The 12,843-nt window shown below is 38.2% G+C and overlaps 1 protein-coding gene across 26 annotated transcripts in view; it reads left to right on the top strand.

The window, feature by feature from the left end:
• KIAA1109 (KIAA1109 ortholog) overlaps positions 1 to 12,843 on the top strand; it is a 226,017-nt gene that overhangs the window by 147,256 nt on the left and 65,918 nt on the right. For 22 of the 26 annotated variants that reach the window (XM_043545479.1, XM_043545461.1, XM_043545464.1 and 19 more), the window contains 8 exons: positions 501 to 676; positions 1,308 to 1,483; positions 2,181 to 2,887; positions 3,790 to 4,035; positions 4,389 to 4,482; positions 6,202 to 6,252; positions 9,888 to 10,094; positions 10,250 to 10,488. In XM_043545479.1, the coding sequence (XP_043401414.1) occupies positions 501 to 676; positions 1,308 to 1,483; positions 2,181 to 2,887; positions 3,790 to 4,035; positions 4,389 to 4,482; positions 6,202 to 6,252; positions 9,888 to 10,094; positions 10,250 to 10,488 (1,896 nt within the window). The remainder of the gene's footprint in view (positions 1 to 500; positions 677 to 1,307; positions 1,484 to 2,180; positions 2,888 to 3,789; positions 4,036 to 4,388; positions 4,483 to 6,201; positions 6,253 to 9,887; positions 10,095 to 10,249; positions 10,489 to 12,843) is intronic. The other 4 variants (XM_043545465.1, XM_043545472.1, XM_043545475.1 and 1 more) reach the window with 1 other exon arrangement.

Below are 12,843 nucleotides of genomic sequence, written 5' to 3' on the forward strand. Positions count from 1 at the left end.
TTATTGACATTAGCTGTAGTTACTTAAATACACTAAATGTCATGGTAACTCAAAGCACTCTTTGAAGAGCTCTTTTCTAATGTTAGTAGCCTAGTAAAAACCTTGACTTTTAATGAGACAAAGTGGATGAAATAATATCTTTTTATTGGACCAACTTTTGAAGGTGAGAGAGAGAGAAGCTTTCGAGCCCCACAAAGCTCTTCTGAGCTCAGTAGAAGGACAGAAGAAGAGCTCTAGGTGGCTCAAAAGCTTCTCTCTCTCTCTCTCTCTCTCTCTCTCACCAACAGAAGTTGGTCCAATAAAAGATATTACCTCACCCACCTTGTTTGTCTAAGATCCAGGGATCAACAAGGCTACAACTTGACTTCTGAGTATTCCGCTTGTTTCTACATAACTATCCTTTTTATGAGTTTTATTCTTTGTCTAGACAATGTAAACTCACTTAGTGTTATAACTTGCTGTGGTGTTCTGGAGTGTTCATACAGGGATTTATTTTGTAGGTGTTGCACCCAATCTTCCCACAATACCCTCTGCTTCAGACTTCAATACAGTTCTGTCTAGTGACCAGAACACTTTGGATGGGACACATTCTCAGCACAGCACCAGTCAGGATGACATTGCAGGTGTAGAAGAGGGTAACCAGGGATTTCCTGCTGTTCAGCTTGCAGATGCGCAGGTGTGTATTTAATGAGTTTGGGAGTTTGTTGGGAGGAAAAAATGTTTGATAAAACAAAGTAAAACGTAAGGTAGTTATATTGTTCCACCTTGTATTGTATCAAACAGTATAACCTTGAAAGCTTTGTGAGAGTCTCCTAATGTTTCCATGAGTGAGCAGTAAGAGGGCATTTCCCTTTAAATCTGAAGAGCTAGGGGATTTGTGATAAACTGAATCTGGGTCTTTTGTGTGGAGGGCCTTCCTCTGCAGACTCCTTTCCTTGCCCAGTCAGAAAGCTGGGGCTGCAATTGGATGGAACCCCCTCATCCAGCTATAAATTTAAAGCAACCAGTGGCTGAGGTAAACATGCTGCATAAGAGTTTTACTGGGCTTTTTGGGATAAATAGGTTCACTACATTTCTTCTGTCTAAATCTTGGATTTGTACTTTTTAACAGCAATACAAATTAAATGAAGTTTAAAAGGAAATCTTTTTTATTTTATAATTTATATAGTTAGCCTATCACAAATACCCTCGTTTTATGATTAATAATAATAATAAAAAAAATTAAAACTCATTTCTGAAGCCAGGAAACAGAAGTATAAAAAATATCTAGGCAACAGAACTAATTCAGAGACCTTATATTTTTATAGGTTGTTTTCAAACCTCTTCTGAGCCATACAGGAATTCAGTCTCAAGATGCAGTGCCACTGTGCTATAGAATGTATTTCGGAGAGTATCTTTCATTCTCAGGGACTTTGGACTGTCTCAGGGCAGACATTGTTGATTCAGATACAACAAAAGAGAGAAAAAGCAAGAGAGCACGAAGGTATATTATTAAATATTTATTTTTAAATTACATATATATATGTGTAAGAGTACAGAAATTGCTTTTTCACCATTTCAAGTTCTGTTTTGACTTTCTGAAACACATCCTCACAGAATGGGAAAACAGTCTTTCATTAAGCTTTAATTTACTTTCACCTGGAAAAGCTACATCCAAAGGATTTTGATATCTTCATATTTCACTTTTAGAAATATAGGTGCAACCTCAGAGACCCAGCTGCTTATTCAGGTTTGAGGTCTACAACAGGAAAGGCTGGAGAGAGGAGGTGGGGCTAAGGGGATGGGAGGTAGAGATGTTGACAAGGTTTAGGATGTTCCAATCCTGTAATGTAATTGTCATTTACTGAATAAAACTATATTACTACTTTGTTTGCAAAACATCTTAGACAAAACTGGATTGTAAAATTGACAAATTACACATCAAACTACACATTTCATACAATAAAATATTGAACCAAAATGACTTTCACTTCTATTGTTTCGACTGTAGCCAATATATTGTATAATATTGGAAAACTATATAGTAAAAAATGAATAAACGATAATGCAGAGGTGGTCTCCTGAAGGAACTGAACGTTGTTATATTACTAGTTTATTGAACTTTTTATATAAAAGCTATTTAATGCTGGCCTTCTCTTTTTAAAAAATCCTTAACTTTTATCTTTTTTTTTTTTGGTTAGGCAAGGAGCTGTCAATCTTCCCCCACTTGAATTCAAACCGGCATTGATGTTGGAAACTTTTAGCATTAGTGCTGTTGTAATGGAGAAGTCAATGTGTACACCCCAAAACTCCACCAATGCCCTTTCTTTTCATGACCTGAACAAGCGTTATTATAATACTTTTCACTGTAATTTTACAATTTCCTGCCAGTCCATAAGCCAGCACGTAGATATGGCACTGGTTCGGCTTATTCATCAATTCAGTACAATGATAGATGATATTAAAGCCACACAGACGGACATCAAACTTAGCAGATACACTGCTGGGTCGGCCTCTCCAACACCTACCTTTAAAACCCGCAAACATAGAGACTTTCGCTCTTCTGACTTTAGCCGCAGCTCCCGAGGAAGCATCAATGGAGGCAACAGAGTAAACAATGCAAAGAACAAAAGAACCAATAATGAGAACAATAAGAAAGAATCTCGAAACAAGAATTCTCTTGGGAGATCAGAAAGAAGAACTTCTAAAGTATCCAGGAAGGGTTCAAAGGATGTGGTTGATCACATGACCATTCATATGGATGACTCAGATTCAATTACAGTGTCAGAACAGAGTGAGCCCTCTGCAGAGTGCTGGCAAAATATGTATAAACTGCTGAATTTTTATTCACTTATCTCTGATCCAACAGGGATTTTAGAAAAATCATCTGAAACTTTTGGGCCAACAGGTGAGATGTTTTAGGGTTGAAAATAATTTAATTTACATAGGTTTTTGTAGTATTGGATTCTGATAGATTTTACAAATGGGAAGATTCTTTCCTAAATGATTTACTAAAAGTTGTCAATATTTGTGTAGTTCTGCTCAGAAAAATGACTGTAAAATGGAATTATTGAGTTCAGGTTGGCATCTTATTGGCTTCCAAACAAAATGTTTCCTGTTTGCAAGTAAACTTCTGATTTGCCAAGTGAGGGAAATCCATTTAATTGACAAATGATAATATCCATACTTCTCTACATGTAAATTCCATTATTACATTTCTTTTAATGTTATGTTTAAAGTGTTTAAAAGGAAACTTATCCACCAAAACTAAATTACTAGAGATTTCTGGCCATTAAACTGACCAGAAATATTAAGGAAATCTAATTAAAGATGAAATATTTCAAGGGGACACATTTCTCCTGTTTTTTTTTTTTTTTTTAAATGGGGTTTACCTGTCTAAAATCTCACACCACTTTTTAAGTGGAGGGAGCTATGCCTAATAACTAGGCACAATGGCCGCTGCTCATTATGAAAGCTGATATCTAGTCACATAGGCATGCCAGTGTATTAAATACTCATTCTAGGCTGTAACATTCAGCAAATATTTTTATTTCAAGGGGATCAGCAATTGTTAGCAGTATAATAATGAAATCATCTGTAGTTATAGTTATTATTTTATCTTTAGTTTCTTGGTTTTTGCTTAGTTGTGACAACATTACTGGACTGATGTGAGTGACATACCAATGGTTAGCCAGAATGTCTCCGCCTTATACAGGAAATAATTCCTAGTTTCAAATACAAATTTAAATAGGTTTCACAGTAGATCGTTTACTCAAATTTTCACTGAATAATTGGTATATATTTGTGCAGGTGTTCGGAGCCCTACTGAACCTGCATGTAGAGTTGTGTTTGAGAATGAACAGGACAATAGCAGCTTGAGCAAGACACAGAGGAAGCGCAGTCTCGTTACTTCTGAACCTCAGCACGTGACTCTAATAGTCTTTGGAATAGGCATGGTGAATCGCACACACCTTGAAGCAGATATTGGTGGACTAACAATGGAATCAGAGCTGAAGAGGATTCATGGAAGTTTCACACTAAAAGAAAAAATGAAAGGTGGGAGAGGCTTTTCTTTGACTAGTAAACATCTTCCAGCCAGGCAACAGCAAATGTATGTAATTATGGTGTAAAAATACCCAGTTTACATAAAATATTTCTTATGTAACATTTATTTAAAACTTCAAAAAACTGAAATATAATGAAAAAACTTTTAGAAAATGAAAGTGTAGCTTACATTTTTGCAACTTTTCTTCACCAGCTAGTGTTTAAATGTGAGGCTATTTAATACAATTATCAAACATTGTGACATTTACATTAGCTTGTACTGTATTTTGGCAAGCAATTGACATATATGGAAGTATTTTACTATATTCCAGTATTTCTAAAGTATTTTCTCTTTCCTCTTAAAGATGTACTGCACCAAAAGATGACTGAGACCTGTGCCACTGCTCATATAGGTGGTGTTAACATTGTTCTGTTGGAGGGAATTACACCAAATATCCAGTGAGTGTGAAGCCAAAAACAATTTAAAAATAACAAAAACACATTTGTATAGAAATGGAGAATCAGCTGTATGTACAGAGAAACGTATGGGACTTGCTGTGGAGGCCGGGGCCCTGATCTTATAATGAGGTCTGAATCCATGCAGTCCCCTTTAAGTCAGTAGAGCTCTATGGGCAGCCATGTAGAGCTTGTTGTTGGATGGGTCTCAAGTCTGGGTCCTAAAACTAATTTTTATACAGACACAGACAAGGTTTTTTAAACTAAAGCATAATTTTTTTGTTTCATGACAGCATTTATAGTGAGAGCGCCATTTTTCTTGCCCAGACAATATACAGTGCAAACATTTGTATTTGGAGTAAATCCTGTTTGCATTACATAAATAATTCCGTAAAAGTTAATGAGACTATTCATGTGAGTACAATGAGCAGTATTTGGGCTATGGTGAACATACAGTCATCTATAACTATGGCCCCAATCAGTTAAACACTTAGGTATATACTTAACTATACAGATATGAATACTCCTGTGGACTTCAGTAGGTCTACTCCCATTAGCAAAGGGTATGTGCAGAAGAGTTTGCAGGATCATTGCCTAAACAAATGAATGGTTGGATTGTGAAAAATGGTACGAAATAGATCCACTGAATAAAAATATTTTTTCACAACATCATAGCTTTCTTTGAGCAATTTTCTCCTGCTTTGTGTGTACACAGTGACTCAATGACATTATGTGTATCTGCAGTTATTTCTATAATGTTTCTAATAATTACTTTTTAAAAGTTTGTAGGGTTCCTTGAATGGTACATAGAGGTTCTTAAATCAGAGTATTTAATCTTTTAATGCTGATTCTTCCCATATGAGATCTTCTTGCTTCATAAAGGATGAACTTTTTGACCCTTCATGTTGCATGGTCCTTTAAATTACTTTACCTCTATAAAGTCTGTTCTTTACCCCTATACAACTGACAAAATTTTAAAATATCACCTTTTACGCATGAACACCTAGAATGACTTGCTCAGTGTCCATGCAGTTTGCACTTTTGCTATGTTCACAAACTCAGGTTAGAAGTGCATGCTTGTTTTTCTTTCTTCCTTTCCATTTGAATCTCTTTATATTTGAGTTGCAGAGCACTACAAATAAAATTAAAATTCTTCATAATGTAAATCACTTTCACGCCGTTTCTCAATGTTAGTTGGGTAACCCTCAGTATGCTACTTTGGCCTTTAAAATATGCATAGTGATGAGATGGCTAAGGAGACTGTCTCATGTGAAAAGTCACTCATGTCTCATTTTTAAAAATAATTCTTGTCCAGTTCTCTCCACTATATAAATTCTAACTAAATATTGCAATATTGTTTTCTGTACTAAAAACCTGTATTATTGATACTGTCCATACCCAAATTGTTAAACATACATACATATTTAACAAGTGTGGATAAAAGCTCTAAACTGTCAGCCATGTAATATTTTAGATGGTGGCTGAAATTAATGTTTCTGTTCAATGCAGTGTCTCTGATCTTGCACACAGAAAAATAGGGATGCAACAAAATGGGAAAAATTACTAAAGTTTCTAAAAACCAGTGTCAACTTGTTAAAATTTAATATATTTTTAGATAATTTGTCATATTGTGGGTTACAAATATTTAACTAATTTTGCATGAATGTTTATTCTTTATTTGCTTTTTGTTTTTCTTGCTTTCTCTTCAATCTTCATCTGTAGACTGGAGGATTTTCCTACATCTCCTACAAGCACAGCCAAACAAGAGTTTCTGTATGTCATATTATTATGTTTAATGGACTTGCAATTAGCATTGTGTTGTGTAGTTAAAGGCTGCATTATTACTGTGTTTGAGTGTAGCCAGTTGCTGCTTCATAACGTTCTAGTTTAATAAACAATAAACTCTAAATTAGTTAATATGGTTCACTAATTATATACTAAGAAAATTTATGGGTGTTCATTGAACAGTCTACCCTTTTGCCCAATTGTATGCACTGTGCTATAGTTGCTGAAGAACTAGACTGGTTCTAATAACTATTAAAGCCTAATTCTTTGGCCGTTCTTTACGCTGCTACTATATGTTTTAATTATATGAAATCGTGCTGATCCAGGTAAGAGAACAGGTTCATCAGACCATTCTTATCCCACTGTGGGCCTGCTCTTATTGATTTCACTGTGGGTTTTTTGTCTTTACTTATCTTATTCTTGCATCTAATAATTAAATATTTGAAACTATAAGTACACATATTAGTTATCTTTAAAAGATACTGTTCTATTTAAAACTTACAGAACTTCCAAATCCATTCCCTAACTTGCACATCTACAGGGGACCCTGTGCCCGTGGGTCTCCCCTTCCCATATAGAAATGGACTATGTTGTCTTCATGTTCACTTTCTCCCTTTCCGCTGCCCTCAGACCCAAAGAAGGTCTTCCACAACTCTGGGACTTCACACCAAGAAAAAAGGTTGGGGGTGGGAAGTAGGCTAGTGGTCAAAACTGTTAAGTTCTTGTCCCTCATTGACTCTGCAGACATCCGGGCAAAAATGTAGATATGGGCAGAAACTATATTTTCCAAAACAGCTACTTGGTGGGGAGTCCCTTCTTACCATTGATCAACCCCACATACCTTTGCGGGGACTCTGGGGCAACTACCATATGCAGAAGTCTGTGGGCGTGAGGGGTGGGGATAATGCTGTGGGATACAGACTTGGCAGAGAGCCTCCATGTAGATAGCATCTGGCCTTCTGCTGATTTCTCCTTTCTAATCTCTCCCAAGTTCTGTTGGGTTTGGGGGCTGGCACTGTAGCCTGTTTGATGGTGAGGAAATCCTTCCCATCTTTTCCTTCTTCCTCCTTCTCCCACCCAGTGTAACTGGTTCAGGAAGTACTGCAGAATGAAACCTTGGAGCAATTTTCTCCCCTTCAGCCTACTTCCACAGGTTTTCCCATAGAGCTATGAGTTCCTGTTTGTCAAATCACCTTCCAGCTGTTCCCTTTTAAAATGACAGTCTATAGAACTGATCCAATATGACAAAAACTACTACTTGAATGAATTATTTGGTGAATAGCTGCAGTGTTTGTTTAATAACATTTGAATAATATTGAGCTAGCTCTAGTGCTATATATTTTTTTTGTTAGATGTATAATGCTTGCTAAGAATGAATAGGATGGTGTTTTAAGTGTTCTGAACCCCTGCTTTCCATGTTGGCAGCATCTTAGAGCAGACAGTTATAGTAAGATACTTTAATTAAATGAAAAATTAAGTACTTGCCCAGGGAGCACAGTTAACTTAGTTGTTAGATATAAAGGAGGTCTAGATTTGTGAGTTTTGAGCTTCAAGTCTGGAACCAGTGAAATGTGGGTTTCTGTCATTTAATTTAATTACATTGGCTCTGTATTTGTTTTTGTGATTTCCTCCCTCTCCCCCCCCGCCCCTTTCTGGTACATTAGCTTAATATTTTTCTTTAAATTGTATTAGAAATACTACTCACGTTTCAGCACCAAGACGGTGTACATTCAGATGTTGTTTTTAAACAGGGAATTTTTTTATTATAGAATCAAACAGTGAATACTTTAATGCTGACTATGACATTTTTTCAACAAATTGTGTAGTGGATGATTGCGCTGGCGTCTTGGCATAGATTGGGGAAACTGCTTCAATGTTCCTTCATGCTGAGAGTTACACTGATGATGATTGAACAGCTAGTTGAGTCAATATTTTGAAACATTGATGTAAGGAATGTATTCTGGGCTGACTCGCATCCTTATGGTGCTGGAGTGTTGAGGGAAAGACATAGGTAGGGAACATAATTCTGTCTCCTGTTAATTTCTGCTTGGAATGAGATTTACGGGAACGCTAACATAAACAGAGTGGTATTTTTTTGTATTGGCCACATGTGTTTTATATTTTTTAAAAGCTAGAACAAAACACACACATCCAATTTTGAAGGAAAGCATATTTGCCTAATACTGTTGTGAAAACATTAATGAACAAATTGGGACTTCTCCTCCTTGGAAATGTGTCTTCCACATTTCTGTGAGAGCACCTTATAATAAAATTAAACAACCCTCTCTAACCCTGAATTTTAATCCATGACAATCTGGGTCCCTTAAAGCTGCTGCCTTCCTTCTAGCCATGGGATCGTGAACAAGAACTTGTTTCAACTCCCAGCAATATCTATTCTTAATCTGTTAACCTAGTGTTAGAACAGATGTTTGGAAGACCTGTGATTGAATTAGAGTGACACAGTTCTCTCCTGCTGTGAGCAGAAAAAACACTGCCTTTGTTGTACTCCCACCTCTTGGGTTCTTTGAGCTAGGTGGGCCTTTGGCATAGTGTTGGAGAATAACACTTGAAATAACTTTTAATTACTTTAACGTTTCCCCTGGGAAGATAATCTACATAAATACTATGAGATCAGGTTGCCCAAAAATTAAATCACATTTTTCCTCTTAACTTTATCATTGTAATATTAATACTGTGAAGAATATTACAGTTATAACCCTTAGAGAAAATTGCTGCTCAAATCATCTGAGCTGAAAGTTGAAAATTTCATTCTATACTAATTGGCAAACTATGTTGCTAATATATTGCCTCTTCTAAATTATATTCCTATCATATGTATTAAACCCTAATAGTGTATGCCATAGTACTTGAAATCTTGTCTGAGTAAAATTCCAATCACTGACCACAAAGATGAGAAATAGTCATGGATTTGTTGTTCTTTATAACATGGTTGTTGAAGATGAAAAACACTGTTAGAATTACAAACACATAGTGCAATTGTGTTTCTTTCACAGCTGTATTATATGATGACACCTTTGAAATTAGTGTAGTTTGAAGTTTACATTTGTGAAATTAGGGCCATTTAAACCTGAATATTCCTACACCAAAAAAGCAAATTGTTTGCTACATATTAACTACAAATTGAGACAGAATCCTGTCCAGTAGTCTAGTAGTTGTTAAAATAAAGTCTCTCTGAGTAGCTGTCACTGTAGAGGATTGTTTAAAATTCTTGAGGAAAAAATGAGGATGAAATAGGTGAGATAGAATCACAATTGTGTTCATTGTATGTATAGTGTGTGTATGCAGTCTGTGTATAATCACAAATTATCTTATATTTCATTCTTATAACAGTTGAACAGACATTTTGCTATGCATGCCTTATAATTTTGTTAAATGTAATAAACAGCATAAACTGGATAGTTGCTTATACAGCATGTACTGCATCTGCGTGTGCATAAATAGAAACTAAGTAGGCATGTATATTGTTTATAAATTGCTAATACAAGTGTATTCATCTTAATACTCGATGATTCAGCTAATTTGTTGTTAAAAAGCTATGTCAATGTATATATTTAAATATTTTGAGAAAAGGATGCAAATAACCATATTTTGTTGTTTGTTAGAACTGTAGTCAAATGCAGTATTGCCAAATCACAGGCTCTTTATAGTGCCCAACGAGGATTGAAAACAAATAATGCTGCAGTGTTGAAAGTGGGAGCTATCAGCATCAACATTCCTCAACACCCTGCCACTCTACACAGCATGATGGTGCGCAGTTCTCACCAGCTTTCCAAACAGATCTCAGACCTCATCAGGCAACCATCAACAGCGTAAGTTTTGCTTTATTTGCCATCCTGTATGGACCTATCTTACTTTCTACCCTCTTATGGGCTAATGCTGCTCTGTGGGAGAATCGGGCCAACACTGTATAATGAATGCATTAGGATATCTAATAGTTGTTTCTCGTATCTCTTCTTCTAAATAGCCCACAGCCTCCAAAAGAAGATGTTGCAACTCCATTGCCCTCTGAAAAGACACCAACAAGTGTTAATCAGACTCCAGTTGAAACCAATGAATTTCCACAGCTGCCGGAAGGCTTAGAGAAGAAACCCATAGTTCTTAAATTCAGTGCCATGATAGATGGTATAGCTATTGGAGCAGCACTCTTGCCATCTCTAAAAGCAGAATATAAGATGGGAAGAATGAGAAGTCACGGAATGACAGGTAACCATGGGCGCTGACTCCGACGGAAAAATATTAGCGGGTGCTAACACTCTCCGGTAGCCAAGCTCCCCTTCCTCTCCCTGGCCCTAGAGTTGCCAGTGGCCCTGCCAATCAATTCCTCCTCCTCCTCCCTCCCAGCGCCTCCCACCTGCAGCGGATCAGCTGTTCCACGGCATGCAGCAGGCACTGGAAGGGAATGGGAGGAGCGGGGAAGGGGTGCGCTCAGGGGAGGGGGCAGAACAAGGTGGAGTAGGGGCAGGAAGAGGGGGGCAGAGTGGGGATTTGAGGGAAAGGGTGGAGTAGGAGCGGGACCGGGGTGCAGGGGTGGGAGCCTGGGGGAAGTGGTGGAGTAGGGGCAGGACCTGGGGCTGAGTTGGGGTCGAGAAACCCCCAGGGACAGCTGGAAGCCAGTACTCCATGAAACTTAGAAAAGATCACGGTCACTTTTTAACATTGATTTCACTAGAAAAGATCAAATGTGACATTATGGGTTCCTATTCAGTTTTGTGGTAATTATACCTTTTTAATCCAGTTGCTCTTTGTTTTTCCTTGTGGCTATGAATTTATATGAACAGGTTAGTATGAGAGAATTTATATTAATAAGGAACCAGAATATAGTAAAAATCAATCCTGCAGATATGACTATTTAGTGTATTAAAATAAAATAGGAGGCTAGTTCTAGTAGATTTTCTTATAAAGATTAATTGCACAAGGCAGAGGCTAGTGAGGACAGATACAAAGATCTGGAATTTTTGACCAAGTGGCTGCAACTTCATTAATTCCATAACAGGATAATTTCTCAGGCAACCTGTCCTAGCAGCAGTGAAACCAGGAAGAACATCGGTGCTCCTGCCTTCTTCCTATTGGCTGTGCATATCCTGAGCATCACTGTCCCAGGTCTTAACAACTCCCTGTCATAGTGTGTTTTACCCCAAGGTTTATCATGGCTTGCAGTCTAGAACAGCTTACTGCCTAGGAACCCCTGGTCTCATAGTGATGGCTCAGGTTTTCCCACAAATGCAACCTCTTTTCCTGAGAAAACTGTGTTGATGCCTAATTCTTAAGGGAAGAATGGAGGCATCCCAAACCCGCCCAGGCTCTGTGATTTTTGGGAGAACCAATCACAACCATTATCTGCCTTGGTGGAAAGTGAGGTTTGAAACCTCTGCTGCCAGGACCTGCTAGACAAAGCTGTGATTCTGTGAAATAAAAAGCATATTAATAAACCAAACAGAATTCATACTGATTCATCAAAAAGCACTGTTGTGTACGCTAACTGCAAACTGACCACATAATTTGCACACCAAGAGTGGAAAATATATGAACACCACATCTAGAAGTGTGAAAATTACTGAAAGGTAAGTAACCCATTTCTCCAATTAGGTGTCAACATGTACCTCATGTGCAAGAGATTGGAGTGTTTTGAATAGCAGTGTCTGTCAGGGCCATGCATGTGTTCTGTGCTACCGTGTGTTCCTGTGCAACAGCATAAAAGGCAGAGCAGCCAGGACCGTCCCTCAGTTCCTTGTTACTTCTTACGGCATCAAGACAGAACCTAACAAGTATCTGACCCAGTACTCCTGTGAGCTCCAAAACCTGTGTTTTTGTGCCTATTGCTACCCCTTATGATGGATTCTAAGCAGTCAGATTTGAAACCCTACCTATCCTGTGACTGCCTCATCCCCCTCATAAATGGACGCAGTTGATGATTTTTCTTCTTGGGATAGAGCCACATCCTGGACAGGTGTTCTGTGTGCCAGTTGTCTCCTTGAAGATTCTCAAGTCCAGGTGCACTTGGCTCAAATTACAGTTGATAGAGAAGTCCAAGCTTTTGACCTTGAGGAGATGCTAACAGCTACACTGGAGTCAAATCAGTTTTGGCCAGCACTTCCACCAAAATTTGGGGCCAGAGAGAGGAGGGAACTGAAGAAAGTCAGTGTTGAGGCTGCTGGTGCCAATCTCGGCACTGCCAACTTCAGCTCCAACAGGTCTGGCGCCTAGTCCCCTGGCACCGAAGAATGACTACAGGAGGCGAGGCAGGATGGAGTACAAACATAGTTCCAAGCATTATGTGGACTCCACGTGCCACTCCTCCAAAGACAAAGCCTCCAAACTCTTTATGATTTCCAAGTTGGAGGAGGCCAGCTGGTCAGTCAGTGTGGCACATGGGGATGAAGGCCCAGTGCTGACCTTGTTACTGGGCATGGCAACTGGCACCAGTAGCTGAACCTGTCAAGGATTAGTGTTCCACACCAAAGCAGAGGCTTGCACTGAGGCCTACACCACTCCTTGGTCCTCCATTTGAGGAAGCATACCTCTCATCACCTTCTTCGACCTACTCATTCTCACTGTCTC

Source organism: Chelonia mydas, chromosome 4 (assembly GCF_015237465.2).
Source record: "Chelonia mydas isolate rCheMyd1 chromosome 4, rCheMyd1.pri.v2, whole genome shotgun sequence".
Taxonomy (NCBI): Eukaryota; Metazoa; Chordata; order Testudines; family Cheloniidae; genus Chelonia; species Chelonia mydas.